The sequence below is a fragment of the Armigeres subalbatus genome, chromosome 2, assembly GCF_024139115.2.
Source record: "Armigeres subalbatus isolate Guangzhou_Male chromosome 2, GZ_Asu_2, whole genome shotgun sequence".
NCBI lineage: Eukaryota > Metazoa > Arthropoda > Insecta > Diptera > Culicidae > Armigeres > Armigeres subalbatus.
The window spans coordinates 31,701,215-31,728,668 of NC_085140.1; the positions used below are offsets into that span (position 1 = coordinate 31,701,215).

A 27,454-nucleotide genomic window follows, 5' to 3' on the forward strand; every position below is an offset into this window, starting at 1 on the left:
TTAGGCTTCTGACACCTCAAACTTCTCAGAATCTCATAAGTAATATAGAAAACGTCATAGTTTTTCAGAAGGGTAGAACTGGCCACGGAACAGGTTCCGGAAACCCGGAGTTTCCGGTACAAAAGGCCAAGATAAAACTACATAACAAATTAGGCTTCCAATACCTCAAACTTCCCAGAATCTCATGAGTAATTTAGAAAATGCCTTAGTTTCTTGGTAGGGTAAAATTGGCCATGCGATGGCCGCGGAACAGATTCCGGAAACCCGAAATTTCTGGTACAAAAGGCAAACATAAAACTACATAACAAACTTATCCAGAAAACGCCTTAGTTTCTTGGTAGGGTAAAACTGGCGGTGCGATGACCATGAAACAGGTTCCGAAAACCCGGAATTTCCGGTAAAAAATGGCCTACATGAAACTACAAAACAAATTAGGCTTCCGACACTTCAAACTTCTTAGAATCTCATATGTAACTAACAAAACACAATAATTTTTCAGTAGGGTAGAACTGGCCATGCGATGGCCACGGAACAGGTTTCGGAAACCAGGAATCTCCGGTACACAAGGCCGACATAAAACTACATAACAAATTAGGCTTCAGACACTTCAAACTTCTCAGAATCTCATTAGTAATTTGGAAAACGCCTTAGTTTCTTGGTAGGGTAATACTGGTCGTGCGATGGCCATGGAATAGGTTCCGGAAACCCGGAATTTCCGGTAAAAAATAGCTCACATAAAACTACAAAATAAATTAGGCTTCCGACACCTCAAACTTCTCAGAATCTCATGAGTAATCTAGAAAACGCCTTAGTTTTTTGTTAGGGTAAAACTGGCCGTGTGTTGGCCAGGTTTTGGAAACCCGGAATTTCCGGTAAAAAATGGCCAACCTAAAAGTACAAAACAAATTAGGTTTCCGACGCCTCAAACTTCTCAGAATCTCATGAGTTATTTAGAAAATGCCTTAGTTTCTTGATAGGGTAAAACTGGCCATGCCATGGCCACGGAACAAGTTCTGGAAACCCGGAATTTCCAATTTAAAAGGCAGCATAGAATCACGGAATTTATTGGTCTTCCGACACCTCAAACTTCTCAGAATCTCATTAGTAATCCAGTTAACGCCATAGTTTTTTGGTAGGGTAAAACTGGGCATGTGATGATCACGGAACAGGTTCTGGGAGCCCGGAATTCACGGTGCAAAAGGCCAACATAGAACAATAAAACAGGTCCAAACCCTTATCTTACCTTACACCTTACTTCCCCGGTACTAAAGACCAACGTAGAACTACAAAATAAATCACTCTTCAAACATTTTTATGTTCGGTTGTACCACTTTGACCAGCTATTAGATATATCGCAGCATTCCCCGTATGTATAGGTGCATCTCCAATTACTCCAATACTATTGATAAGCAATGCAGTATCGGTTTCGATATAGTTCTTGTTTTTTTCTCTCAAGAGGATCATTATAGCCTATTTGGACCCTTTACAGAGAGCAATCTCATTGAATGTGCACCCCTTATCAATAAGAATTCAATCCTTTCTTGAGAATACAGAACAGTAATACTGTTATTCGACCAAGTATCGGAGCCCTAGCCACCTCTTCGTCTTGCTTCTACAATATCACCAGTAGAACACCACACCTGGGATTTAGCTATATGTACAAAACCATTTCCATCTAAAACATTTGTCCTGCAAAGAGAATTTCCTTCATCTTCAGCGAAAAGTTAAGCTAGTTATACTTCAGATACTGCTATTGGTAGCGTAATCCTTAACTAAAACAACTTATAGACCTAGCTCGAAAAATGGATTTAGCTAGGGATCGGTTTGGTAGATCTTACTTCGTAAGACACTAAGTAACAGTGATCTATGCAACGTTACAGGAAAAAGTCTACATAGAACTACAAAATAAATCAGTCTATCGACCCTTCAAATGGCCACGGAATAGGTTCCAGAAATTCAGGATTTACAGTGAAAAAGTCCTACATAGAACATCTGTATAAATCAGTCTTCCGACACCTTGAACTTTTGAGAATTTAACGAGATATCCAGAAAACGCCAAATTGCTCTTTTACTGGCAATTTTATAGCCACAGAACAAGATTCGGAGTCCCTGGAAAGCCCATTTCGATAGCCCGTGGCCTTTTGTACCGGATATTTTGGGCTCCCGAAACCTATCATGAAACTATGGCGTTTTCAAAATTACTCATGAGATTCTGAAAAGTTTAAAATGCCGGAAGACCGCTTAATTTCGTGGTTCTATGATGGCTTTTTGTACTGCTTGTTACGGGCTTCTGGAATCATCTTGGCCAGTTTTACTCTACCAAGGAACTAAGACGTTTTCTGGATTACTAAAGATGTTCTGAGAAGTTTGAGGTGTCAGAAGACTTATTTGGATTGTAGTTTTAGGTTGGCCTTTTTTACCGATGATTCCGGGTTTCCGAAACATTTTCCATGGTCTTCCCATGGTCAGTTCTACCCTAACAAAAAATATGTTAAAAACTATGGCCTTTTTTAGTTACTCATGAGATTTTGAGAAGTTTAAGGTATCGGAAGACTGATTTGTTTTGTAGTTCAATGTTGACCTTTTGTACCGGGAATTTAGGGTCTTCGGAACCTATACCGTGGCCCTACTAAGAAACTAAGACGTTTTCTAGATTACTCATGAGAATCTGAGAAATTTGAAGTGTCGAAAGCCTGATTTGTTTTGTATTGTTTTTTTTTTACCGGAAATCCCGGGTTTCTGGAACCTGTTCCACGGCCATGGAATGGCCAGTTTTACCCTACCAAGAAACTACGGCGTTTTCTAAGTTACTTGTGCGATTCAGAGAAGTTTGAGGTGTTGGAAGACCGATGTATTCCGTGATTCTATGTTGGCCTTTTATACCGGATATTTCGGGTTTCCGGAACCTGTTCGGTGATCATCCGGAGATCAATTTATATCTATTTGGCTATTGCTGTCGACCATTCACATTGACCATTAATTACTTATACTAAAACATCCGTTATGATGATGATTTCAGAATACTAAACATTTGCTCTAAAAATGACACTTCAAAACTCCCCCTCTAAAAGAGGGAGAGTCATCCTGAGCATTTTACCCATCTACTTTCTGGAACTTCTATTCCCCTTGACCACAATTGCAACCGCTTGCATTTTAGTAGAAAATTGACCGAGAACGAGCTGTTTCAAATTGTCAAGATTCGTCCCGGCAGTTTGAGGGTAAAAAGAAACCTTGAGAAAAAATATGTTACCTAATTGTCAATTCATTCATTCAATCCGAGCACCAGCATTTTTAGCGTTTTTGGTTCATTGGGGTCCTTCTAAGCGGTGCGGCAAGATGCACGGCTACAAAGCAAGACCATGCTGAGGGTGGCTGGGCTCGATTCCCGGTGCCGGTCTAGACAATTTTCGGATTGGAAATTGTCTCGACTTCCCTGAGCATAAAAATATCATCGTATAGCCTCATGATAAACGAAGAAGAAGAAGATAGAAGGTTCATTTTTAAATTGGCGTCATTAGTAAGAACTTCAATTTGAGGGAATAATCAGTCAAGCGATAAGTCAATTGAAAAAAAGTCAGCCAGTTTCAAATATAACGAAATTTTAATTCAGGTGTTGGAAGCCTAATCTATTTTGTAGTTTTATGTTTGCTATTTTTTACTGGAAATTCTGGATTTCCGAAACCTGTTCCATGGCCATCGCACTGCCAGTTTTACCCTACCAAAAAACTAAAGGGTTTTCTAAGTTACTCATGAGATTCTGAGAAGTTTGAGGTGTCGGAAGCTTAATTTGTTCTGTAGTTTTATGTTGGCCATTTTTAATCGGAAATTTCGGGTTTCCGGAACCTGTTCCGTGACCATTGCATGGCTAGTTTTACCCTACCAAGAAACTAAGGCATTTTCGAAATACTCATGAGATTCTGAGAAGTTTGAGGTATTGGAAGCTTAATTTGTTATGTAGTTTTATCTTGGCCTTTTGTACCGGAAATTTCGGTTTTCCAGAACCTGTTCCGTGGCCATTGCATGGCCAGTTCTACCCTACTAAAACATTATGATGTTTTCTAAGTTACTTATGAGATTCTGAGAAGTTTGAGGTGTCGGAAGCCTAATTTGTTTTGTTGTTTTATGTTGGTCATTTTTTACCGGAAATTCCGGGTTTCCGGAACCTGTTCCGTGGCCATCAAATGGCCAGTTTTACCCTACCAAGAAACTATGGCGTTTTCTAAGTTACCTATGAGATTCTGAGAAGTTTGAGGTGTCGGAAGACCGATATGTTCGGTGATTCTATGCTGGCCTTTTGTACCGGATATTCCGGGTTTCCGGAACCTATTCGAAAGTCATCCGGAGGTCAATTTACTTCTGTTTGACCATTGTTGTCAACCATTCACATTTATCATTAATTACGTATACTAAAACACCTGTCACGACGTTAAAAGTTTTAAAATACTAAACATTTGCTCAAAAAATTACTTATGCCACACTTCAAGAAGCCTCCTTTCAAGAGGCCCGGAAGCCTCCTTTCAAGAGGCCCGGAAGCCTCCCTCAAGAGGCCCGGAAGCCTCCTTTCAAGAGGCCCGGAAGCCTCCTTTCAAGAGGCCCGGAAGCCTCCTTTCAAGAGGCCCGGAAGCCTCCTTTCAAGAGGCCCGGAAGCCTCCTTTCAAGAGGCCCGGAAGCCTCCTTTCAAGAGGCCCGGAAGCCTCCTTTCAAGAGGCCCGGAAGCCTCCTTTCAAGAGGCCCGGAAGCCTCCTTTCAAGAGGCCCGGAAGCCTCCTTTCAAGAGGCCCGGAAGCCTCCTTTCAAGAGGCTCCGAAGCATCCTTGCAAGAGGCCGGGAAGCCCCCTTGCAAGAGGCCGGAAGCCTCCTTTCAAGGGGCCCGGAAGCCCTCCTTTCAAGAGGCCCGGAAGCCTCCTTTCAAGAGGCCCGGAAGCCTCCTTTCAAGAGGCCCGGAAGCCTCCTTTCAAGAGGCCCGGAAGCCTCCTTTCAAGAGGCCCGGAAGCCTCCTTTCGAGAGGCCAGGAAGCCTCCTTACGAGACGGGCGTAAGCCTCCTTTCAAGAGCCACGTAAGCCTCCTTTCAAGAGGCCCGGAAGCCTCCTTTCAAGAGGCCCGGAAGCCTCCTTTCAAGAGGCCCGGAAGCCTCCTTTCAAGAGGCCCGGAAGCCTCCTTTCAAGAGGCCCGGAAGCCTCCTTTCAAGAGGCCAGGAAGCCTCCTTTCAAGAGGCCCGGAAGCCTCCTTTCAAGAGGCCCGGAAGCCTCCTTTCAAGAGGCCCGGAAGCCTCCTTTCAAGAGGCCCGGAAGCCTCCTTTCAAGAGGCCCGGAAGCCTCCTTTCAAGAGGCCCGAAGCCTCCTTTCAAGAGGCCCGGAATCCTCCTTTCAAGAGGCCCGGAAGCCTCCTTTCAAGAGGCCCGGAAGCCTCCTTTCAAGAGGCCCGGAAGCCTCCTTTCAAGAGGCCCGGAAGCCTCCTTTCAAGAGGCCAGGAAGCCTCCTTTCAAGAGGCCCGGAAGCCTCCTTTCAAGAGGCCCGGAAGCCTCCTTTCAAGAGGCCCGGAAGCCTCCTTTCAAGAGGCCCGGAAGCCTCCTTTCAAGAGGCCTGGAAGCCTCCTTTCAAGAGGCTCAGGAAGCCTCCTTTCAAGAGGCTCGGAAGCCTCCTTTCAAGAGGCTCAAGCCTCCTTTCAAGAGGCTCGGAAGCCTCCTTTCAAGAGGCTCAGAAGCCTCCTTCAAGAGGCCTGGAAGCCTCCTTTCAAGAGGCTCAGGAAGCCTCCTTTCAAGAGGCCTGGAAGCCTCCTTCAAGAGGCCTCGGAAGCCTCCTTTCAAGAGGCCTGGAAGCCTCCTTTCAAGAGGCCTGGAAGCCTCCTTTCAAGAGGCTGGAAGCCTCCTTTCAAGAGGCCTGGAAGCCTCCTTTCAAGAGGCCTCGGAAGCCTCCTTTCAAGAGGCCTGGAAGCCTCCTTTCAAGAGGCTCGGAAGCCTCCTTTCAAGAGGCTCAGAAGCCTCCTTTCAAGAGGCCTGAAGCCTCCTTTCAAGAGGCCAGAAGCCTCCTTCCAAGAGGCCCGAAGCCTCCTTCCAAGAGGCCCGGAAGCCTCTTTACAAGAGGCCCGGAAGCCTCCTTTCAAGAGACCGGAAAGCCTCATTTCAAGAAGCAGGCCCGGAAGCCTTCTTTCAAGAGGCCAGGAAGCCTCCTTTCAAGAGGCCCGGAAGCCTCCTTTCAAGAGGCCCGGAAGCCTCCTTTCAAGAGGCCCGGAAGCCTCCTTTCAAGAGGCCCGGAAGCCTCCTTTCAAGAGGCCCGGAAGCCTCCTTTCAAGACGCGCGGAGAAGACCTTTCAAGAGGCCCGGAAGCCTCCTTTCAAGAGGCCCGGAAGCCTCCTTTCAAGAGGCCCGGAAGCCTCCTTTCAAGAGGCCCGGAAGCCTCCTTTCAAGAGGCCCGGAAGCCTCCTTTCAAGAGGCCCGGAAGCCTCCTTTCAAGAGGCCCGGAAGCCTCCTTTCAAGAGGCCCGGAAGCCTCCTTTCAAGAAGCCGGAAGCCTCCTTTCAAGAGGCCCGGAAGCCTCCTTTCAAGAGGCCCGGAAGCCTCCTTTCAAGAGGCCCGGAAGCCTTCTTTCAAGAGGCCCGGAAGCCTTCTTTCAAGAGGCCCGGAAGCCTTCTTTCAAGAGGCCCGGAAGCCTTCTTTCAAGAGGCTCGGAAGCCTCCTTTCAAGAGACTCGGAAGCCTCCTTTCAAGAGGCTCGGAAGCCTTCTTTTAAGAGGCTCGGAAGCCTCTTTTCAAGAGGCTCGGAAGCCTCCTTTCAAGAGGCTCGGAAGCCTAACAAACACATCAAGAACAAGAAATGACATTTGTTTTTTTGTCGTTTTTCATAGCAACGAGCTTTTTTGAATCTAGTACCCATTCAAATGTTCCTTCCATTCATCGTTCTCTTCCTATCTCGATGGTCCCTTTAATATCGAGATGTGGAGAGGCGACTGTATAAAAGAATAATTTTCCATAAAGAAATCAAATTTTCTATTGAAAAATTATATAATTTAATAAATAAATCAATATTAGCAATATACAATTACAGATGTTTACACAAAAATAAAAAAACTGACATTTTTTTCCAAAGATGGCCCTTTTTTTCAAAAGCTTTTAATCAATTTTATTGCTTTTTTTATAGTTTTCAAGAGGCCCGGAAGCCTCCTTTCAAGAGGCTCGGAAGCCTCCTTTCAAGAGGCTCGGAAGCCTCCTTTCAAGAGGCTCGGAAGCCTCCTTTCAAGAGGCTCGGAAGCCTCCTTTCAAGAGGCTCGGAAGCCTCCTTTCAAGAGGCTCGGAAGCCTCCTTTCAAGAGGCTCAAGCCTCCTTTCAAGAGGCCTGGAAGCCTCCTTTCAAGAGGCTCAGAAGCCTCCTTTCAAGAGGCTCGGAAGCCTCCTTTCAAGAGGCTCAGAAGCCTCCTTTCAAGAGGCTCAGAAGCCTCCTTTCAAGAGGCCTGGAAGCCTCCTTTCAAGAGGCTCAGGAAGCCTCCTTTCAAGAGGCTCAAGCCTCCTTTCAAGAGGCCTGGAAGCCTCCTTTCAAGAGGCTCGGAAGCCTCCTTTCAAGAGGCTCAGAAGCCTCCTTTCAAGAGGCCTGGAAGCCTCCTTTCAAGAGGCTCGGAAGCCTCCTTTCAAGAGGCCTGGAAGCCTCCTTTCAAGAGGCTCAGGAAGCCTCCTTTCAAGAGGCTCAGGAAGCCTCCTTTCAAGAGGCCTGGAAGCCTCCTTTCAAGAGGCCCGGAAGCCTCCTTCCAAGAGGCCAGGAAGCCTCCTTCCAAGAGGCCCAGAAGCCTCCTTCCAAGAGGCCAGGAAGCCTCCTTTCAAGAGACCCGGAAGCCTCCTTCCAAGATGCTCGGAAGCCTCCTTTCAAGAGGCCCGGAAGCCTCCTTCCAAGAGGCCAGGAAGCCTCCTTTCAAGAGGCCCGGAAGCCTCCTTTCAAGAGGCCCGGAAGCCTCCTTTCAAGAGGCCCGGAAGCCTCCTTTCAAGAGGCCCGGAAGCCTCCTTTCAAGAGGCCTGGAAGCCTCCTTTCAGGAGGCCCGGAAGCCTCCTTTCAGGAGGCCCGGAAGCCTCCTTTCAAGAGGTCTGAAAGCCTCCTTTCAGGAGGCCCGGAAACCTCTTTTAAGGGGCTCGGAAGCCTCCTTTCGAGAGGTACGGAAGCCTCCTTTCAAGAGGCTCGGCAGCTTCCATTCAAGAGGCGCGGAAGCCTCCATTCAAGAAGATCGAAGCTTCCTTTCAAGCGGCTCGGAAGCCTCCTTTCAATAGCCTCAGAAGCCTCCTTTCAAGAGGCCCGGAAGCCTCCTTTCAAGAGGCCCGGAAGCCTCCTTTCAAGAGGCCCGGAAGCCTCCTTTCAAGAGGCCCGGAAGCCTCCTTTCAAGAGGCCCGGAAGCCTCCTTTCAAGAGGCCCGGAAGCCTCCTTTCAAGAGGCCCGGAAGCCTCCTTTCAAGAGGCCCGGAAGCCTCCTTTCAAGAGGCCCGGAAGCCTTCTTTCAAGAGGCTCGGAAGCCTCCTTTCAAGAGGCTCGGAAGCCTCCTTTCAAGAGGCTCGGAAGCCTCCTTTCAAGAGGCTCGGAAGCCTCCTTTCAAGAGGCTCGGAAGCCTCCTTTCAAGAGGCTCGGAAGCCTAACAAACACATCAAGAATAAGAAATGACATTTGTTTTTTTGTCGTTTTTCATAGCAACGAGCTTTTTTGAATCTAGTACCCATTCAAATGTTCCTTCCATTCATCGTTCTCTTCCTATCTCGATGGTACCTTTAATATCGAGATGTGGAGAGGCGACTGTATAAAAGAATAATTTTCCATAAAGAAATCAAATTTTCTATTGAAAAATTATATAATTTAATAAATAAATCAATATTAGCAATATACAATTACAGATTTTTACACAAAAATAAAAAAACTGACATTTTTTTTTCCAAAGATGGCACCTTTTTTCAAAAGCTTTTAATCAATTTTATTGCTTTTTTTATATTTTTGGTGAAAATCTTCCTTCGTTTTTGTTTTTATTAATTAAGTAGGGAAAAAGACGGCTTTGGCAGATTTTGTTCTATTATTGTCGGGGGGATTTTTGTTGACCAAGTTTTATAAAATTTGGCCACAATATTTATTGATATGCAAAGAATATTTAGGCCAAATTTGAACATAATCAGTCATAAAAAACCCCCCTGACAATAATAGAACAAAACCTGCCAAAGCCGTCATTCCCCTTATTTTGAGATTTAAAAAAAATATTTTTAAGGAAAAAAAAATTGTGGAAAGTTTTGTAATTCGTTATATGCTACTATTGAAATTTTATATTTTTTTCAAACGAAAATTTTATTTTATTTTGGAAAAATATTTTGTTATAATTGCAATTAATAAATTGCTTTTAAAAGTGCTGATTTATTTTGTTTAGTGGAAAGTTCATGATTATTTATGTAAATTTTGCTTTATTCAGGAAAATTTTATATTTATTTATTGCTTATACCCTATTTTTATTGGCACTTTCTTAATTTTTATGGAAAATTTCTAATTTATTTATGGAAATTTTATTTTGCTGTCTGCTAAGTGCACTAATAATCTATATTTAACTGAAGTACTGTCGCAGCGTTGTAAATGTCATCGGCTCGTCATTTGACTAATTTGTTCAAAACTTATTTTAGAAGTCAAATTCTCAACATATTTTTATGAACTCATAACGCTTGAGTAGATCTAATGTTTGCTTAAAGGTGTTTTGCAATATAAATAAAATCTCAAGCTAGGAAGTGAAATCCTCCCGAAATGTCATATAAATGTCATATACATAACATTTTGTCTCTCAGGCTTTAAATTACATATGTACAGCAATGACCTGTCTGATAACGTTATAGGCACAGTTTAGAGCTGTATACATATTCGTTATGCCTAATGAATTGATATTTATTTTCTTTAAAAAATTCTTCTAAAATTATACAAATGAACAGAAAAAAATATTTTGTGTGATTTTGTTCAGCTCACCGTTCTGCATATATTGATTTGTTTCATGTTGAGATGAACATACGGAGCAGTTGCCCTACTTGACCACGATTTTTTCTAACTAAATTTTTCTACACATTTCTCTTATTAAAGGACTGTTACGCTTTTGAAACAAACAACATGTTCACTCCAGATTACAATGTATTCACAATGTACATACACGCATTGTTGGATAAAACATATCCACATCACTGGCTCTAGCATTATGATTAGTTCATCCAAGTGTGATATCGCTTCGTAGCTGCATATTCAAAGTTTCTGTACCAGCCCGTCACCATATTGTCTAGACTCTAGAGTGTTTGATAGTTACTCGATGCACGAGAGGCACTTATGGGAAATTACTTACGGTTGCCGTCCGGTTGCAGTGCGTCTTGACAATCTCCGGATTGCCGTACAGCTTCAGGAACAGTAGCGTTCCCTGGAGGAGGAAAATGTACAGGGCTTTTAGCATAATTGTTCGATTGCTCGTTTCACACTTGAATAGTTTCTTATTTTGCGGAGGGACATTCAAACCAAATCACTGCTGTCGATTGCTGCTGTCGATTATAGAATCATGTCTGATAACGTGGGCGGAGATTAAGTCGGCCTTTGCGAATGTATCGATGGTAATCCCGGAGAGTGAATATTGAATTAATAATAATCTACCGACAGTGGTTCCGTCATGACAAATGCTGTTGTCGAATAAATATTACATTCGATGGTATCGTGAAAGTAGATACTCGATAGGAACGTGGTGGACCGGGTTTTTCTCTGCCAGAGCTAATCCATCCGTCGCCATTGAACCGAGCTGTGTCACGACCGCTGCTGGTGGGATTTAAAATATGCATTCGCATCCGACCAGATCTCCAACCAGCAACCACGACCGCCAACCGCCAGGACCAATTCGAGCGTGGCCAGTTATTAATCCGTAAGCAAATTGACACCGCAAACAACACACCACGCGCCGGTAATCCCTAATTAAAACAGCGGCCGGTTGATTGGCGAGATCGGATCTGAGCCCGAGACATTGTTGCTAATGACCGCAAAAATTCTGTGAATTCGATTCCCGTCTGTACATTATTCATCGGAAATGACTGATTATGGCGGTGATGGCAAATTTGAATCAAAATTTTATGAACTGCTGGAGCTGATCAATACGAATCACACGAATTGGAACATTGATTACGGGGCAAACTAATTCACATCCAACCGGACCGGTTTAAAGCAACCATCCGGTCGGATATGTACGCTCAGAATCGAAATCCACCCAAACCAATAACGCCAAATGAACTTAATGTTAATTAATATGTCCGAGAATCTCGATTCATTTTCCGCTTCGCTAAAATTACGCTACAAATTCCGTTTTCAATCATTGATTACCCACGCCCTGTACACACATTGGCACTGGAGCTGACGGATCGGCCCATCAGTTATTCGACCCTCGCCGTTACTAAAATGTTAATCCTCACATAATCGCTGCCCGGTGCTCAAGGTCCAAGCAAATACATCGCTGGGTTTGGGAGAACGCATCGCACAATGCGCTGGAATCGCCTGTTTGCTCATTCATTAACGACCTACGCAAGCGAAGCTCTCGCTGTGTGGTGCATCCCACGGCGAGCTTTTTGCGTTGGGCAGTATAATTGAGTCAGATACGAGCAAAATCTCGACGCCCATTATTGTTCGCCATCACACATCACTCGCGAAAATGCTTCGCTACCCGTCCGAAATCTGTTCACGCGGATTCGAACGAACCCCCATTAAGCTGAACCCTGCCCGCTTCCGTGGATCCGATTCGTGGAAAGTTGCAGAGCGGTGTTTCAAATTGTTGCAGTTAGTGCCAGTAACTGCACAAAGCCAACCCGGATTGAGTACCGGCAGCAGTAAGCCACACATTCCAAAAAAGCGTTGCTGGATGGTTCGGATTTGGAAGCTGCTTTTGATTACCGCGCATAGGGTAAGGTTGGGAGAGTGCATACATATTTTTGGGAATGTGGAGGTTTTATAAAGTAGAAGTTAACTCATAGGTGGGACATACAACAATTTAATGGAAATAGACACGGTGTACATCTGATTTGATCTTTCGACTTTATTTCCTCACATAAAGAGCGTTCTCTTGTGTTCTATTTCATTGCCCCATCTTACTCTAATGTGAGAGATACAAATTTCCGTGTTGCACAATTATGGCAATAAATGGTAAAGCTCTATCACGATTAACAGCTAGGATTACTCGTCAGTTTGAGTAACCGCGAGCCTGTTGGAGAAACGTTTAATTTGGATCAAATGAAATTGGTCGAATAATGCGTTGAGGTTGTACTTGCTCAGGTGGTTATCCATTACCCATAAACTAGGCTGAGATTACACTTGAATTAAAATTGCAATCATATAAGCAAGATTTGAATCGTTAGCCAAATTTGAATAAGGTAGGGGTTAACATCGAATTCGATCAACATCAGAGCTCTACAATACGCCAGGCATCGACGCTGTAGCCAACCAGGTATCCAGAGCTGATTCGGTTTTCTTTTTTTTTAATCAAAGCTAATCTAGTTATGTGATCTGGTTTTGAAAGTTGAACTACTGCAAAGTTTAACTCCATTTTTGAACCACTGCAATCTAAATAGCGTTTGCCAACTTTAGATCCTGATTCGGCCACTTCATCCAAAACTAATCAAACCGGTCCAGAAGTGAAGAAAGTTAGTAAGTATAATTTGTGCTGAATATAAGTAACTATCTGTGCCTGTTTTTTACAATTAGAAAATGGTAAACCAATTGAATAACGGGGTTATTTTGTTTTGTTATTGATACTATAGCATTTGATTAAAAGAAGGCAAAATACTGAATCCGCTAAATAAATTCTTGCTATAATCTAAATGATATTTCCGGGGAGAAATTGTTTCTTCTGAAATGTTCTTTTCGGAAAATACTAGTTTCAAGAAATATATTTTCAGAAAAATGTAATTTTAAGGTCTGGGTCATTTAGTACAAAATCATTTGGAATAATATAGAACTGTGAAATGGAAAGAATTATTTGAAGGCTTATCGAATTATTTCGGGCAAACGCATATTTCTGGAGAAGAATCACATTCATCGTTGCCTTATTCCGAGAAAAAGTTTACTTCTGAAGAAAGAATGACAACCACCACCCAGAAGGAAACACATCAATCATTTCTTTGCACTGATTCCGATGGAGAGATAATAATTGTCATTGCTTTATACATTGAACTCTCCCTAATTCGATGTTCTGTATCTCAATTCTTTCCCTTACTCGATGAAATTCAAAGTCCCTTGAATCTAGCGCATTGCGTTTCCTCCGTAAGTCGAAACCTCCCATAATAGAAATTCTCTAAGTCGAAGTAATTTTCCAACGCACTTTCACCTCGCTAACACGATGTTGTCAGAAATGATTCACATGCACGATGTACACGGTCTCGGGCCACTTGGCCGAATAGATTATTGACTAGATTGTGAGCAGTGAAAATTGAGAAGTTGGAGTGAGAAATTCGAAGTGAAATTTGGGTTGTGAGAAGTGAAAAGTGAGAAGAAGAAAGCGTGAAGTGAGGAGTGAGAAGTGCTAAGTGAGAAGCGAGAAGTGAGCAGTGAGGAGTGAGAAGTGAAAAATGCGAAATGATAAATGAGAGAATCGAAGCGAGAAGTTAAAAGTGAGAAGAAGAAAGACAGAAATGAGAAGTAAATCGGAGTGAAAAGTAAGAAGTAAGAATTGAAAAGTGAAAAGTGAGAAGCTTTCTTCGTCCCCATTCTTTTTTTCTTCTACTCTCTATCTTTTTCCTTTTCCTCTAGCCTATTTCTCATTTCTCCTTCTTTCTTCCCTCTTCGTTTTACTTCCTTCCGTTTTCTTCCTTCTTTCCTCGGTAGAAATAAGTGAAAAGTTAAAAGTAAGAAGTGAGAAGCGGGAATTGAGAATTAAGAAGTAAAAAGTGCTACGTGAGAAGTGAAAAGTGAAAAGTGAAAGCTGAGAAATGAGAAGTTCGAAAAGTGGAAGTGAAAAATGAGAAGAAGAATATGAGAAGTGAGAAGTAAGAAGTAAGATGTGAGAAGTAGGAAGTGCAAAGTAAGAAGTGAGAATTGAGAGAAAAAGTAGGAAGTGATAAGGGGTAAGTGAGTAGTGAGCTGTAAGAAGTGAGAGGTGAAAAGTGAGGAATGGGGGGTGAGAAGTGAGAATCAGGAAATGATAAGTGATAAGTAAGAACTGAGGACTGTGAAGTGAGAAGTGGAATGTGACTGGTAAGAAATGAGATGCGAGAATTGAAAATTGAGAAAAATAAATCCTTTATTTTTCCAATTTCCTTCATTCCTCTTTTTGCTATTTTTTCCTTCTTCTTTCTTTTACCTTTACCTTTTTCCTTCTTTCTTCTTTTTTATTCCCTTTTCCTTCTATTTTCCCTTTACCCTTTCTCTTATTTCTTCTTTATTTTTTCCTCTTCCTTCTACTTTCTCCTGTTTTCAGCCTTCTTTCTTCGTAAATCCTTCTTTCTCCTTTCATCTTCTTTATAACTTCGTCTTCAATCCTTTTTCCTACTTCTTTGTTCCTTCTTTTGTCTTTCTTTTTATTTCTTCCTTCTTCTTTAGTTTTTTCCTTTTTCTCCTCCCTTCTTCCTTATTTTTTCTCTAATATATCATCACTTGGTTCTTACTTCCTTGGTGCTTCTCCGCATTCCGCTTCTAACATCCGAATTATCATTACTCACTTCTCACCTATTGCTTCTGTTTTACTTACTCACTTCCTACTTTTCACTACGCAACTATCGTAGGATGTTGACAAGCCTCTTGTGAGGAGGAAAGGAGGCTTCCGAATCTCTTGAAACGAAGTTGACAAGCCTCTTGAAAGGGGACTTCTGAACCTCTTGAAAGGAGGCTTCCGAATCTCTTGAAAGAAAGCTTCCGATCCTTTTGAGTGCATGCTTTCTAACCTTTTGAAAGGAAGATTCCAAGGATCTTCAAAGAAGGCTTCCGAACCTCTTGAAAGGAGGCTTCTCAGCCTCTAGAAAGGAATCTACTCAGCTATTTGAAACAAGGCTTCCACGCCTCTTGAAATGAGGCTTCCGAGCCTTTTGAAAGAGGCCTCCTTTCAAGAGGCTTCCGAGCAGCCTCTTGAAAGGAGGCTTCCGAGCCTCTTGGAAGGAGGCTTTCGAGCCTCTTGAAAGTAGAATTTCGTGCCTCTTGAAAGAAGGTTTCCGAGCAGTCTCTTGAAACGAGGCTTGAGCCTCTTGAAAGGAGGCTTGAGCCTCTTGAAAGGAGGCTTCCAGGCCTCTTGAAAGGAGGCTTGGGCCTCTTGAAAGGAGGCTTGAGGCCTCTTGAAAGGAGGCTTGAGGCCTCTTGAAAGGAGGCTTGAGGCCTCTTGAAGGAGGCTTCCAGGCCTCTTGAAAGGAGGCTTCCAGGCCTCTTGAAATGAGGCTTCCGAGCTTCTTGAAAGCAGGCTTTAGAGGCTCTTAAAAGAAGGCTTCCAAGCCTCTTAAAAGGAGGCTTCCGAACCTCTAGGAAGGAGGCTTCCGAGCCTCTTGAAAGGAGGCTTCCGAGCCTCTTGAAAGAAAGCTTCCGGGCCTCTTGAAAGAAGGCTTTCGAGCCTTTCGAAAGGAGCCTTCCGAGCCTCTTGGAAGGAGGCTTCCGAGCCTCTTGGAAGGAGGCTTCCGAGCCTCTTGAAAGGAGGCTTCCGAGCCTCTTGAAAGGAGGCTTCCGAGCCTCTTGGAAGGAGGCTTGAGGCCTCTTGGAAGGAGGCTTGAGCCTCTTGAAAGAAAGCTTCCGGGCCTCTTGAAAGAAGGCTGAGGCCTTTGAAAGGAGCCTTCCAGGCCTCTTGGAAGGAGGCTTCCTGAGCCTCTTGGAAGGAGGCTTCCGAGCCTCTTGAAAGGAGGCTTCCGAGCCTCTGGAAAGGAGGCTTCCGAGCCTCTTGAAAGGAGGCTTCCGAGCCTCTTGAAAGGAGCCTCTTGAAAGGAGCCTCTTGAAAGGAGGCTTCCGAGCCTCTTGAAAGGAGGCTTCCGAGCCTCTTGAAAGCAGGCTTCCTAAACTTATGAAAGGAGGATTCCAAGCCTCTTCGAAAGGATGCTTCCGAGCCTCTTGAAAAAGTAGGCTTTCGAGCCTCTTGAAAAAGTAGGCTTTCGAGCCTCTTGAAAGGTGGCTTCTGAGCCTCTTGAAAAGTGGCTTCATAGCCTCTTGAAAGATGGCTTTCGAGCCTCTTGAAAGGTGGCTTTCGAGCCTCTTGCAAGGAGGCTTTGAGCCTCTTGAAAGGAGGCTTCGAGCCTCTTGAAAGGAGGCTTCCGAGCCTCTTGAAAGGAGGCTTCCGAGCCTCTTGAAAGGAGGCTTCTGAGCCTCTTGAAAGGAGGCTTGAGGCCTCTTGAAAGGAGGCTTCCGAGCCTCTTGAAAGGAGGCTTCCTGAGCCTCTTGAAGGAGGCTTCCAGGCCTCTTGAAGGAGGCTCGAGGCCTCTTGAAAGGAGGCTTCTGAGCCTCTTGAAAGGAGGCTTTGAGCCTCTTGAAAGGAGTCTTCCTGAGCCTCTTGAAGGAGGCTTCCAGGCCTCTTGAAAGGAGGCTTCCGAGCCTCTTGAAAGCAGGCTTGAGGCCTCTTGAAAGGAGGCTGGAGGCCTCTTGAAAGGAGGCTTCTGAGGCCTCTTGAAGGGGCTTGAGCCTCTTGAAAGGTTGCTTCTGAGCCTCTTGAAAGGTGGCTTCTGAGCCTCTTGAAAGTGGCTTTCGCGCCTCTTGAAATGAGGCTTTCGCGCCTCTTGGAAGGGGGCTTTCAGGCCTCTTTAAAGGAGGCTTCCGAGCCTCTTGAAAGCAGGCTTCCTAAACTTATGAAAGGAGGATTCCAAGCCTCTTCGAAAGGAGGCTTCCGAGCTTCATGAAGGAGGCTTCCGAGCCTCTTGAAAGGAGGCTGCCGATCCTCTTGAAAACAGGCTTCCTAAACTTTTGAAAGGAGGATTCCAAGCCTCTTGGAAAAAGGCTTCTGAGCTTCTAGAAATTATCAAAACTTCATCGATAAGTTTTTATTGAAATTGAAATACATCCGCCATTACGCATTTTCTTCCGAGGTACCCCCTGGGGCCAGTGAAGGTACCCTTATGAATGAATCTGTGAAGAAGAAATCTGAGTAAGTCATTCTATATTTTGAATATTCATTTGTCAAAAGGTGTGAAGGTGAATATGTTCTGCTCTGCTAATGCACATATCTCACTACAAAGTATTCACTTCCACTCCTGAATTCTCACTTCTCACTACCCTGTACTCACTTCGAAAATTTCATTTATCACTTTTAACTGTTTACTGCGAAAATCTTTATTCTTTCTTGTCTTGCTTAGGAAACAGTTTTAATTATTTGGCCAAACAGCATTCGGTCAAATGAAGTTCCCTTTCGACCAAATGGCTTCGGCCATACTGCCTTAAACCATACAAACCATCAAATACCTTCTACATGCTATGAAAAGTAGGTATTTGATATTTTGGGAAAAAGAATTCAAATGTGTTCCCTATCTCGATACCACCCCAACTCGATAATCCTCTCAATATCGAGTAAGGGAGAAGTCACTGTACCTAGCTAATGCATGCTTTCTTCGAAAGTATTATGTGTTTTTTTATGTTTTTATCGAATGGAGTTATTTCCACCATTGTTGCTTCACCACTCATTCAAATAACTATTTTAATTAACCCAAAAAATATGGCAAATGATCATCACTTTTCACGTTGATTATGTCAAATGACCGTTATGTAGAATAGCTAACTAAAGAATACCTCTTACTCAGACCTTAACTCTTTTCCAACGATGCTCCCACCTTCCTATCTTAAGATTATGAATGTGTGTTCCAAATTTGATTGAAATCGGTCAATGGATTTAAATGTCATGCTGGAACATACATAAAAACATTGAGCTGTGGGGAGACTTGATCCCTTAGGAGACATGATCCTCCACTGTTTTACCGAGAGCCAAAGTAGTTTGCTCGAGCGTATTTTTCATTATTGATCCTCTAGTCAAATGATGGTTGTGTGGTGAATAAATTTTTAAATTGACAATCATATTTGTTCTGTAGTACGTTTTGCGTGTTTTGCCTCTCCGGGAAAGGTTTCTAATGACCACTCAAAATTTGAACAACTTAACCTAACAATAAACTTTTTCTTCATTTTTTCACAGCACAAAGCCATAAATATGCTAAATGATTTGTACAGATTAAAATGTCAACATTCCATCACAATTTTAGGATATTCGTATTTCGAATTGTTGCATCAATATGGGGACACTTAATCCTCCATTACTCACCCATAAAAAAATAAAAATACAAATTCGTTTTCATGCCTCTATTTTTTGGAGATTTGACAGAATTGATGATGGGTTTGCTCGAAAAAAATCTTTATTGCGTAGGTATCATGGAAAGAGGATCAAGTCTCTCCAAATTCAAAGATTGCATGCGCTTTCGAATTCCACTACAAAAATCGGTTTACAATACCCACATAAAGTCGGAAAATCTACGTATTTTGAAGAGAAAATATTTAAATAATTAAGAAGAACGTTTCTACTTCTATCAAAGCAAGTTTTTGAAGATAGATCAATTTCCCCCCGAATATTCCTAAAGTCTATTTCTGACAGCACTCCAAAAAATCGATTGTGTATCGAAACAACAACAATTGACAGACTGTCACACATCAGTACAGTTAAACTATACATTTCCTAGATAGTCTGTGTGAAAACCGCGTAAGTTTATTTGTTTTTGGCTGTGATACAGCGGAAATGAGAATAGGGTATCAAGTCTACCAAATCTGCCCTATAAATAGATACCTCAAAAATTCTTTTATTTGTCATTTTATTCGCAAAAGTGGTTAAATTTGGAAAACGTTATCCTACGAGTTTCGAACTGATTGGTAAATGTTGAAATCCGCTACAAAATTTGTGAGTTCAGCGATGCTAGATGTCGAAAAGAAAACAATAAACAAGCTGAAGCCAGGAACAAGATAAAATTGATGATTTTTGTGAAATTATGTTTCGATTATTTTCAACACTTTAAAAAAATGTTCAAATATAATAAGCAATATCATCATCAAAATGTGGAAAATATTATCTACTCGGTATGCATTGATTGTCTCTCCACCAGCTATTAATTATGTTGCTTCGTGGATAACCCTCAGTGTTACAAAATTTAATATTAACAATCGGATTCCCAGAATATCACTTGTGGCGTGAAAACAGCCCTTCCTGGATGAAACCATATTGCGCACTTTCCTAACCAGGATAATGTAAATGAATTGAGCCTGACTGAGCTAACCGACTGACTATATCCAGACATATACCATCGATGAGGCTCCGGTCGGTGAAAAGCTCATGCACTCCAAATAAAATTGTTTTTAATTTCTCCTGGGAGTAGATGTGAAACCTGTCCTCTCCGGCCGGTTCGTCGAAGGCAGCATACGTTCAAAAGGAAACAAAATATAAAAAAAAATCGATAATCCACCCAACAGTAGTAGAATCATTTTCTTAGTATTCTCAAACCAGGGATGTTTATACTGAAGGGCAACACTTTTTATGTAAGTAGTTTTCCAAATGAAGATAAATATTTCCCACACATTTACTGAACAAATATTTGAATCGCCGGTTGAATTCCGCCCGTGTGAGACCTCAACCTTTCCGCACACTTCGTCGTACGAAATAGGCAAACAACTGTAAATCGCCTCCGCTCGGAACACAAACTACGGAAAACTATGAATTGGGAGTTTGAAATAATTTCCCTGGACCCCTTTTTTTTTCGCCCGATGCCAACTTTCCAGTCCGATTGCAATGGGAAATTGAGCGAGTCGGTCGGAAGGGAAATAGTATATTTGTCAGTGCGAAATTATGTGTTTCCTTTGAACGGCCGAGGTCTATTTGCACTGGGCTAATAGAGTTTTCGAGTTTGTCGTGGAACCCGGTGTCCCTCGTTGGAGGAAACTTTTACAATATTAAAGTTGTTTAGGTGAGAAGGATTTGACGGAGGCTTTCGTTTTGGATTGAAAAATGTAAATTGATTAGATTTCATTAGGGCTAATGAGATAAAATGATTGTACATCTCAATTGCGGCTGGAGCATATAGGTATGAGGCACAGCCGTTGTTGAGTTAATGTTTGGACGTTTCTTGTTCACAGATAATTCTGATATGACTGTTGTTTTTATCCGTTTAGCAAAGTTTCGTTTTCAATCATATTTGAATCAACTTAAAGTGGAAGTGTAGTGGCGAAATTTTGTTTCAACTCAGAGCTTAAATATTCAACTTCACTTGTCTTTTTGACAAAAATCGCAGGATTATTAAAACATAGAGAGGCATAGTCCGCCTAATACTTCATCGACTCGTTCATTTGACTGTCACTGAGAATGCTTAACTATGTGCAGAAAAAAAAAGTTATATTCACGTTTACCGCTGAAAGTATGAAAATGTGTTCAGATTTAAAATAGGTAATTTATCAATTTGTAGAATGTATACGAATATTCAATGACCAACATTTAACAGAATGTTGACAGTCCGGAGTCGACTTTGAAATGAATGTGTCTGGAACTGAGCTGACTAATGAAGAAAGGTGGACTTTACCAAACTTAGTTTCAACTTAGTTACCAACTTACATCGTCATATTCAATAACTCCTTGCAGTATGTATATTTTTAATGTTTAAAAAAAATCATCTTAAAAATAAGACATGGTCTCGATTTCAATTGGCATAAAAGACAAGAAGAAAAACTCATCTGCTTACATCGTTATCTTTTGTTCATTGACACAATTACTTATTATTTTCAAATTTGTAGAAATAAATAATATCTTTGATACAATCAACAATGACCATCTAAAATATTCTATAATCAAGAAAGCACAAAAAATGACCTTCCCAACACACACTAACTGCATCGAATTATTTTTCAATTAGATTCCGAATTTTCTCTCTTTCTCTCCATCCAACCTGATCCCGAGCAAACGATGTCCGGAAGTAGAGGATCCGAAAAACAAACGAACGGGTTCCAGCTGTGTCAATCTATGTCCCATCGGGGATACCCAAGTCAGCGTACGTACAAAGGTGCACTGACAATGGGTTCGGGTGGATTAAAATTGTAAATTGTATTTTTTATAGTGAGACGTTCGAAAATAGAAATTTTCGAAATGTAAGTACGTTCCAACACTTTAACTCCTGAGAACTATATCGCTATAGACTTGTAATATTTTTGATAGAATTTATCAAATCAGTTAACATTTTCCACGATTTTCTGGAACAACTATTTAAATTTATTATTTCTTTTAAATTTCCGCCTGAAATGCTTTCCAATTTCTACGACAAATTCTTACGAACTATCACGGAAAATTCTTTCAATTTTTTGCGGAAAACTGTTCGAATTTCCATGGCAAATTTGTTTAATCTTTCATTCTCCCTTGAATTCCAAGGAAAATTCGAATTTTTTACGAGATTTTTTTCAGAATTTCCAAGAGATATTATTCTGATTTTTCATAGAATTTAAGTTTTTACTTGAAATCTATCAAACATTTTATGGAGGTGGAAATATAAGTATCTGGTCGAGTGCAGCACTGGACGCGTTCGTATTAGGACGCAAAATAGTCGCCAGTTTCGGGGTTGTGCTTTGAACGATCGGTGAGTTAATAAATTAGTGCTAGATTGAGCGCGTATTATGGCGTGGAATAGTCGCGAAATCTTGGTTTGTGACGTGTGTGGGGTTTGAGTAAACTGCCTTCAGCGTGTGTTTATAGATTTCACACCGCAGCATGTCAATCAGCGAGCAGCAAGCCATGAATCTGCCTCTTCTGGTCAGATCGTCGCGGTGCGTACACGCATCCACGGAGAGTCGCTGTCACAATTTCGTTCCGGCTTTTTAGGGCCACACAATTTGGCGATCCTGGCAGTCTACTTTTTGGATCCTGTCGCTGGATCCTGTCCATGAGGAAAGTTGAATTCAAGCGGTTAAATTGTAAAAAGTGGTATATTTTAGTCTGCAAAATCACAAGACGCGTCTCGAAGACCGTCGGAAAGTGGATTGTTGTTTGCAAAATTACAAGACGCGTCTCGAAGACCGTCGGAAAATGGATTGTGGTTTGCGATTTCACAAGACGCGTCTCGAAGACCGTCGGAAAATGGATTGTGGTTTGCTAATTCACAAGACGTATCTCGAAAACCGTCGGAAAATGGATTGTGGTTTGCTAAATCACAAGACGCGTCTCGAAGACCATCGGAAAATGGTTTGTGGTTTGCGAATTCACAAGACGCGTCTCGAAGACCGTCGGAAAATGATTTATGGTGGCGCGTCTGAAAGACCGCTGGAAAAATGGTTTGTGGTTTGAAGAACTACAAGGCTCGTCGGAAATTGGATAGTGGTTTGCAAAATAACAATGCGCGTCTGGATAAGCGGTGGAAAATGGTTTGTGGCTTAGAAAACTATTGTGTCTGAAAGGTGGCCGAAAAATGTATTGGATTTGATTTGGATTGGATTTGGATTGGATTTGGATTGGATTTGGATTGGATTTGGATTGGATTTGGATTGGATTTGGATTGGATTTGGATTGGATTTGGATTGAATTTGGATTCGGATTGGATTTGGATTGGATTTGGATTGGATTTGGATTGGATTTGGATTGGATTTGGATTGGATTTGGATTGGATTGGATTTGGATTGGATTTGGATTGGATTTGGATTGGATTTGGATTAGATTTGGATTGGTTTGGATTGATTTGGATTGGATTGGATTGGTTTGGATTGGTTTGGTTGGTTTGGATTAGATTTGGATTGGTTTGGATTGGTTTGAATTGGTTTGAATTGGTTTGAATTGGTTTGGATTGGTTTGGATTGGTTTGGATTGGTTTGGTTGGTTTGGTTGGTTTGGATTGGTTTGGATTGGTTTGGATTGGTTGGATTGGTTGGATTGGTTTGGATTGGTTTGGATTGGTTTGGATTGGTTTGGATTGGTTTGGATTGGTTTGGATTGGTTTGGATTGGTTTGGATTGGTTTGGATTGGTTTGGTTGGTTTGGATTGGTTTGATTTGGATTGGTTTGGATTGGTTTGGATTGGTTTGGATTGGTTTGGTTGGTTTGGTTGGTTTGGATTGGTTTGGATTGGTTGGATTGGTTTGGATTGGTTTGGATTGGTTTGGGATGGTTTGGATTGGTTTGGATTGGTTTGGATTGGTTTGATTGGTTTATATTGGTTTGGATTGGATTTGGATTGGTTTGGATTGGTTTGGATTGGTTTGGATTTGATTGGTTTGGTTTGGATTGGATTTGGATTGGTTTGGATTGGTTTGGATTGGTTTGGATTGGATTTGGATTGGTTTGGATTGGTTTGGATTGGTTTGGTTGGTTTGGATTGGTTTGGATTGGATTTGGATTGGTTTGATTGGTTTGGATTGATTTGGATTGGATTTGGATTGGATTTGGATTGGATTTGGATTGGATTTGGATTGGATTTGGATTGAATTTGGATAGGATTTGGATTAGATTTGGATTGGATATGAATTAGATTTGGAGTGGATTTAGATTTTATTTGGATTGGATTTTTATATTGGATTTGGAATGGATTTGAATTCGATTTTGTTTGGATTTGGACTGTGTTTGAATTGAATATGGATCAGATTCAGATTGGATTTGGATTGGATTTGGATTTTGTTTGGATTTGGATTGAATTTGGATTAGATTTGGGTTGAATTGAAATTGGATTGGATTTAGATCGTTACCATTAGACCATTAAGAAACCTTAAGAAAGAATAAAGAAGAAGGAAGCACTTGGGGTATGTAGGGCACTCCCAGTGTGGACGTCATCCATCACCGGAGCTATTGGACCACCTCTGTACCCCGAAAAATAAATCGGCGTAATGCGCGAAAGCGTCCCCTGCGACGATAAGAGTAGTGCTCAACAGCACACACGCGACGTTTCCATTGGGAGATGACCGGGCCCTGGTTCCATTTCACTGATTCCCAGTCAGCTCAAGTGTAATTTGCCAAGTGGACGTGCAGGAGGTCAAACAGTGGGCTCTGTTGAATCTCTTCATACAAAAACCATAGGTCTATGAGCATGATAACGACATACTGGAAATGGCGAACAACATTGGATGATCATCGGTTTATGGTTCGATCAAAACGAGCTCTTTTGATCTCTGAGTAAGGAAGGGTAACAAGGGCCAAAGAAGAACGGGCTAGTGGTGCGACCCAAACAGCATACTTACTTACTTACTTATGGATCCTGTACACCTCCGGTGGTGCAAAGGGCCGACTTGAAAGATCTCCATCCTGAGCGATGCCCGGCTATCGCTTTAACCTGTTGCCAGGTTAGATTTCGGTCGACTTCTTTTATTTCTTTATTGAGGCTTCTCCGCCATGAGCCTCTGGGTCTGCCTCTGCTGCGATGTCCCGCTGGGTTCCAGTCTAATGCTTGCTTACAGATTTCGTTTCCGCCCCTACGTAGAGTGTGGCCGACCCAGCCCCACTTCCGATCCTGAATTTCTGTTGTTATCGGCCTCTGGTGACAACGACGATGGAGCTCGTTGTTTGAGATCCAGTTGTGAGGCCACCAGGCCCGAATTATATACCGCAGGCATCTGTTAATGAACACCTGCAGCCGTTGAGTGTTCTCCACTGATACACACCATGTTTCGCTAGCGTATAACAGCACAGATTTCACGTTAGAGTTGAAAATTCGTATTTTGGTGCGTTCACTTATCTGCCTGTTTTTCCAGATATTTCTTAAACTCGCAAAGGCAGCCCTTGCTTTCTTGATCCGTGCGCCTATGTCGATCTTGGTACCGCCGTCTGACGCCATTTGGCTACCAAGATATTGGAAGCTTTCAACATTCTCCACTGGTTGCCCGGCTACTGTGAAACTGGAAGGAGTCACCGTGTTTACATCCAACGATTTGGTTTTGTTGACGTTGATGACTAAACCTGCCGAGGAGGAGCGATCGGCAAGGTCGTTGAGCTTACTCTGCATATCAGAGCGCCGTTGCGCGAGTAGTGCAACGTCGTCCGCCAATTCGAAGTCGTTTAGGTGCTCCATGGTTATAGGCTGCCATAACAGCCCGCGGTTTGGTTCACGGTCAATCGCATCTACCAGAATCTCATCGATTACGATGAGGAACAGTAACGGTGATAGAATACATCCTTGCCTCACACCAGCTACGACCCGGATAGGGTCGGACAGGACCCCATTGTGCAGCACTTTACACGAAAAGGCCTCGTACTGTGCTTCGATGAGGCCGATGATTTTCTCAGGAACCCCCTTGCGTCTCAGGGCGCCCAACATATTCTCGTGATTGAGACGGTCGAAAGCTTTTTCGTAGTCAATGAATACCAAGTAAAGGGACTCTTGGAATTCGTTGACCTGCTCCAAAATGATGCGGAGCGTGACAATATGGTCCACACAGGATCTTCCGGCACGGAATCCGGCTTGCTGCCGCCGGAGAGTCGCATCGATCTTCTCCTGAATCCGGGCTAGGATAATTTTGCACAGAACTTTGAGAACGGTACACAGCAACATAATGCCTCGCCAGTTATCGCATACAGTCAGGTCACCCTTTTTGGGCACCTTCACTAAGATACCTTGCATCCAGTCGACCGGGAAAGTTGCGGTGTCCCAGATATTACGAAATAAACGATGCAGTAGTTGAGCGGATGTCATGGGGTCAGCTTTGAGCATCTCGGCTGATATGCGGTCGACCCCTGGGGCTTTATTCGATTTCATGCTTTGGATGGCTGTTTGAATCTCTAGCAGTGATGGAGCTTCGGTATTGACACGTGTTATACGTCGGATCCTAGGCAGATCATGCCGAGGTGGTGATGGCCTGGTTGGCACTTGAAAAGTTGTTCGAAGTGCTCGAACCAGCGTTTCAGCTGGTCAGTTGGGTCGGTCAATAACTGATCATTCGCGTCTTTCACAGGCATCGTTGCATTCATCTTCGCCCCGCTTAAGCGTCGTGAGATATCGTAGAGGAGGCGAATGTCCCCGGTTGCGGCGGCTCTCTCTCCTTCGTCGGCCAGAGAGTCTGCCCACGCTCGCTTGTCCCGTCGACATGAGCGTTTTACTTCCTTCTCAAGAGCCGTGTATCGTTGACGGGCTAAGACTTTGGCTCCTCTGGTTTTCGATCGCTCTATCGCGGCTTTGGCTTCTCTTCGCTCCTCTATCTTCCTCCAGGTCTCATCGGTGATCCATTGTTTTCTCTGGGTGCGTAGTTCGCCCAGATTGTTCTCGCTGGTGGCGATGAAGGCATTCTTGACAGCGGTCCATTGGTCTTCAACGCTGCCACCTTCCGGAATATCTGCAGCACGCGTCTCCAGTTCTTCAACGAAGGACCGTTTCACCGTGGCATCTTCCAGTCGGCGTGTGTTGAATCGTCGTCCAACTCTTTCCTCCTGCCGACGAATCCGCGCAATGCGCAGGCGTATTTCGCCGATGAGGAGGTGATGATCAGACGCGATATATCAGGATGTTGTCGATTTGATTTTCTGTAAAGCCGTCACGGGAGACCCACGTGACTTTGTGAACCGGTCGATGAGGGAAGAGCGATCCCCCGATCACCATGTCGTTATTACCACAAAATAAAGCGGACAGCTCTCCGTTTTCACTCATTTCTCCGAGACTATGGCGTCCCATAATACGCTCATGGTTCGAGTTGTCGGATCCTATCTTCGCATTGAAATCGCCGAAACAGATCTTGATATGACCCTTCGGAATTCTATCTACGACGGCATTGAGTTGACTGTAGAAGTTCTCTTTGTCTTGCAGATCGGCAGCATCGGTTGGCGCATAACATTGGATTATAGTAAGGTTTCGGACCCGTGTTCTAAATCTGGCAACGATTATCCAAACAGCACAAGTCAAGTAAAATTGGTAGCAGCAACCAATTTGTGACTAAATCTGGTCACATATAAGTTACTGTAACCTATGTGCAACATGTGTAGTGCTCGGGGAATGTCTTCGTCTCGATAAACAATCTATTATACCTCCAGTGACGTTGCAAACCTGTCACCAACTCTGTACTCCTTTAGTATGTTCAGATCTTGGAGGAAGCTCTTCATACTACAGATCAAATTGAATAAATACTGTCGTCAGGCAACAAGTTAACAATCAAAGTAGGCGTCACCAAAAAGTGGAAATGGATGCGTGGAAATGGAAATGGATGCGCAAAAAAGCACTCTTGCATCAGTGGCGATGCAAAAGGAAACCGGAAGAATCCAACAAGAACGGAGGAGATCCTCTTTTGGAGACAAAGGATAAGCAGGCTCCGCAAAAAATAATGGGCGCTCTACTCAAACGCATGGCTGTCGCACAGCTGAAAGAGGACGGCAACGGCAATAGAAAGACTTATGGCAGAAAACAAAGGAAAATCAATACAGGCGAGAAACAAAAATTCGTCTAAAGAAGCATAAAAAAGAAAGACGAGGCGCTTCTGGTTAATTTCATTTTTTTATTTAATTTTTGTTTTGTTTTTTTTTTATTTTGCCACTAGGCTGAACAAACCATTAGGCCGAAACCCATCTGTCCGAAAGTCATTAGGCCGAAAGGG

General features: G+C 42.9%; 1 protein-coding gene across 19 annotated transcripts in view; it reads right to left on the reverse strand.

Annotated features, from left to right (window-relative positions):
• Positions 1-27,454, reverse strand: part of LOC134218429 (collagen alpha-1(XVIII) chain) — an 865,092-nt gene that overhangs the window by 229,778 nt on the left and 607,860 nt on the right. For 13 of the 19 annotated variants that reach the window (XM_062697407.1, XM_062697401.1, XM_062697402.1 and 10 more), the window contains exon 6: positions 10,320-10,391. The exons of 3 other annotated variants lie outside the window; for them this stretch is intronic. In XM_062697407.1, coding sequence (XP_062553391.1) covers positions 10,320-10,391 — 72 coding nt within the window. Of the gene's footprint in view, positions 1-10,319; positions 10,510-27,454 lie in introns of all 19 variants that reach the window. 3 more of the 19 variants (XM_062697412.1, XM_062697411.1, XM_062697413.1) reach the window with 2 other exon arrangements.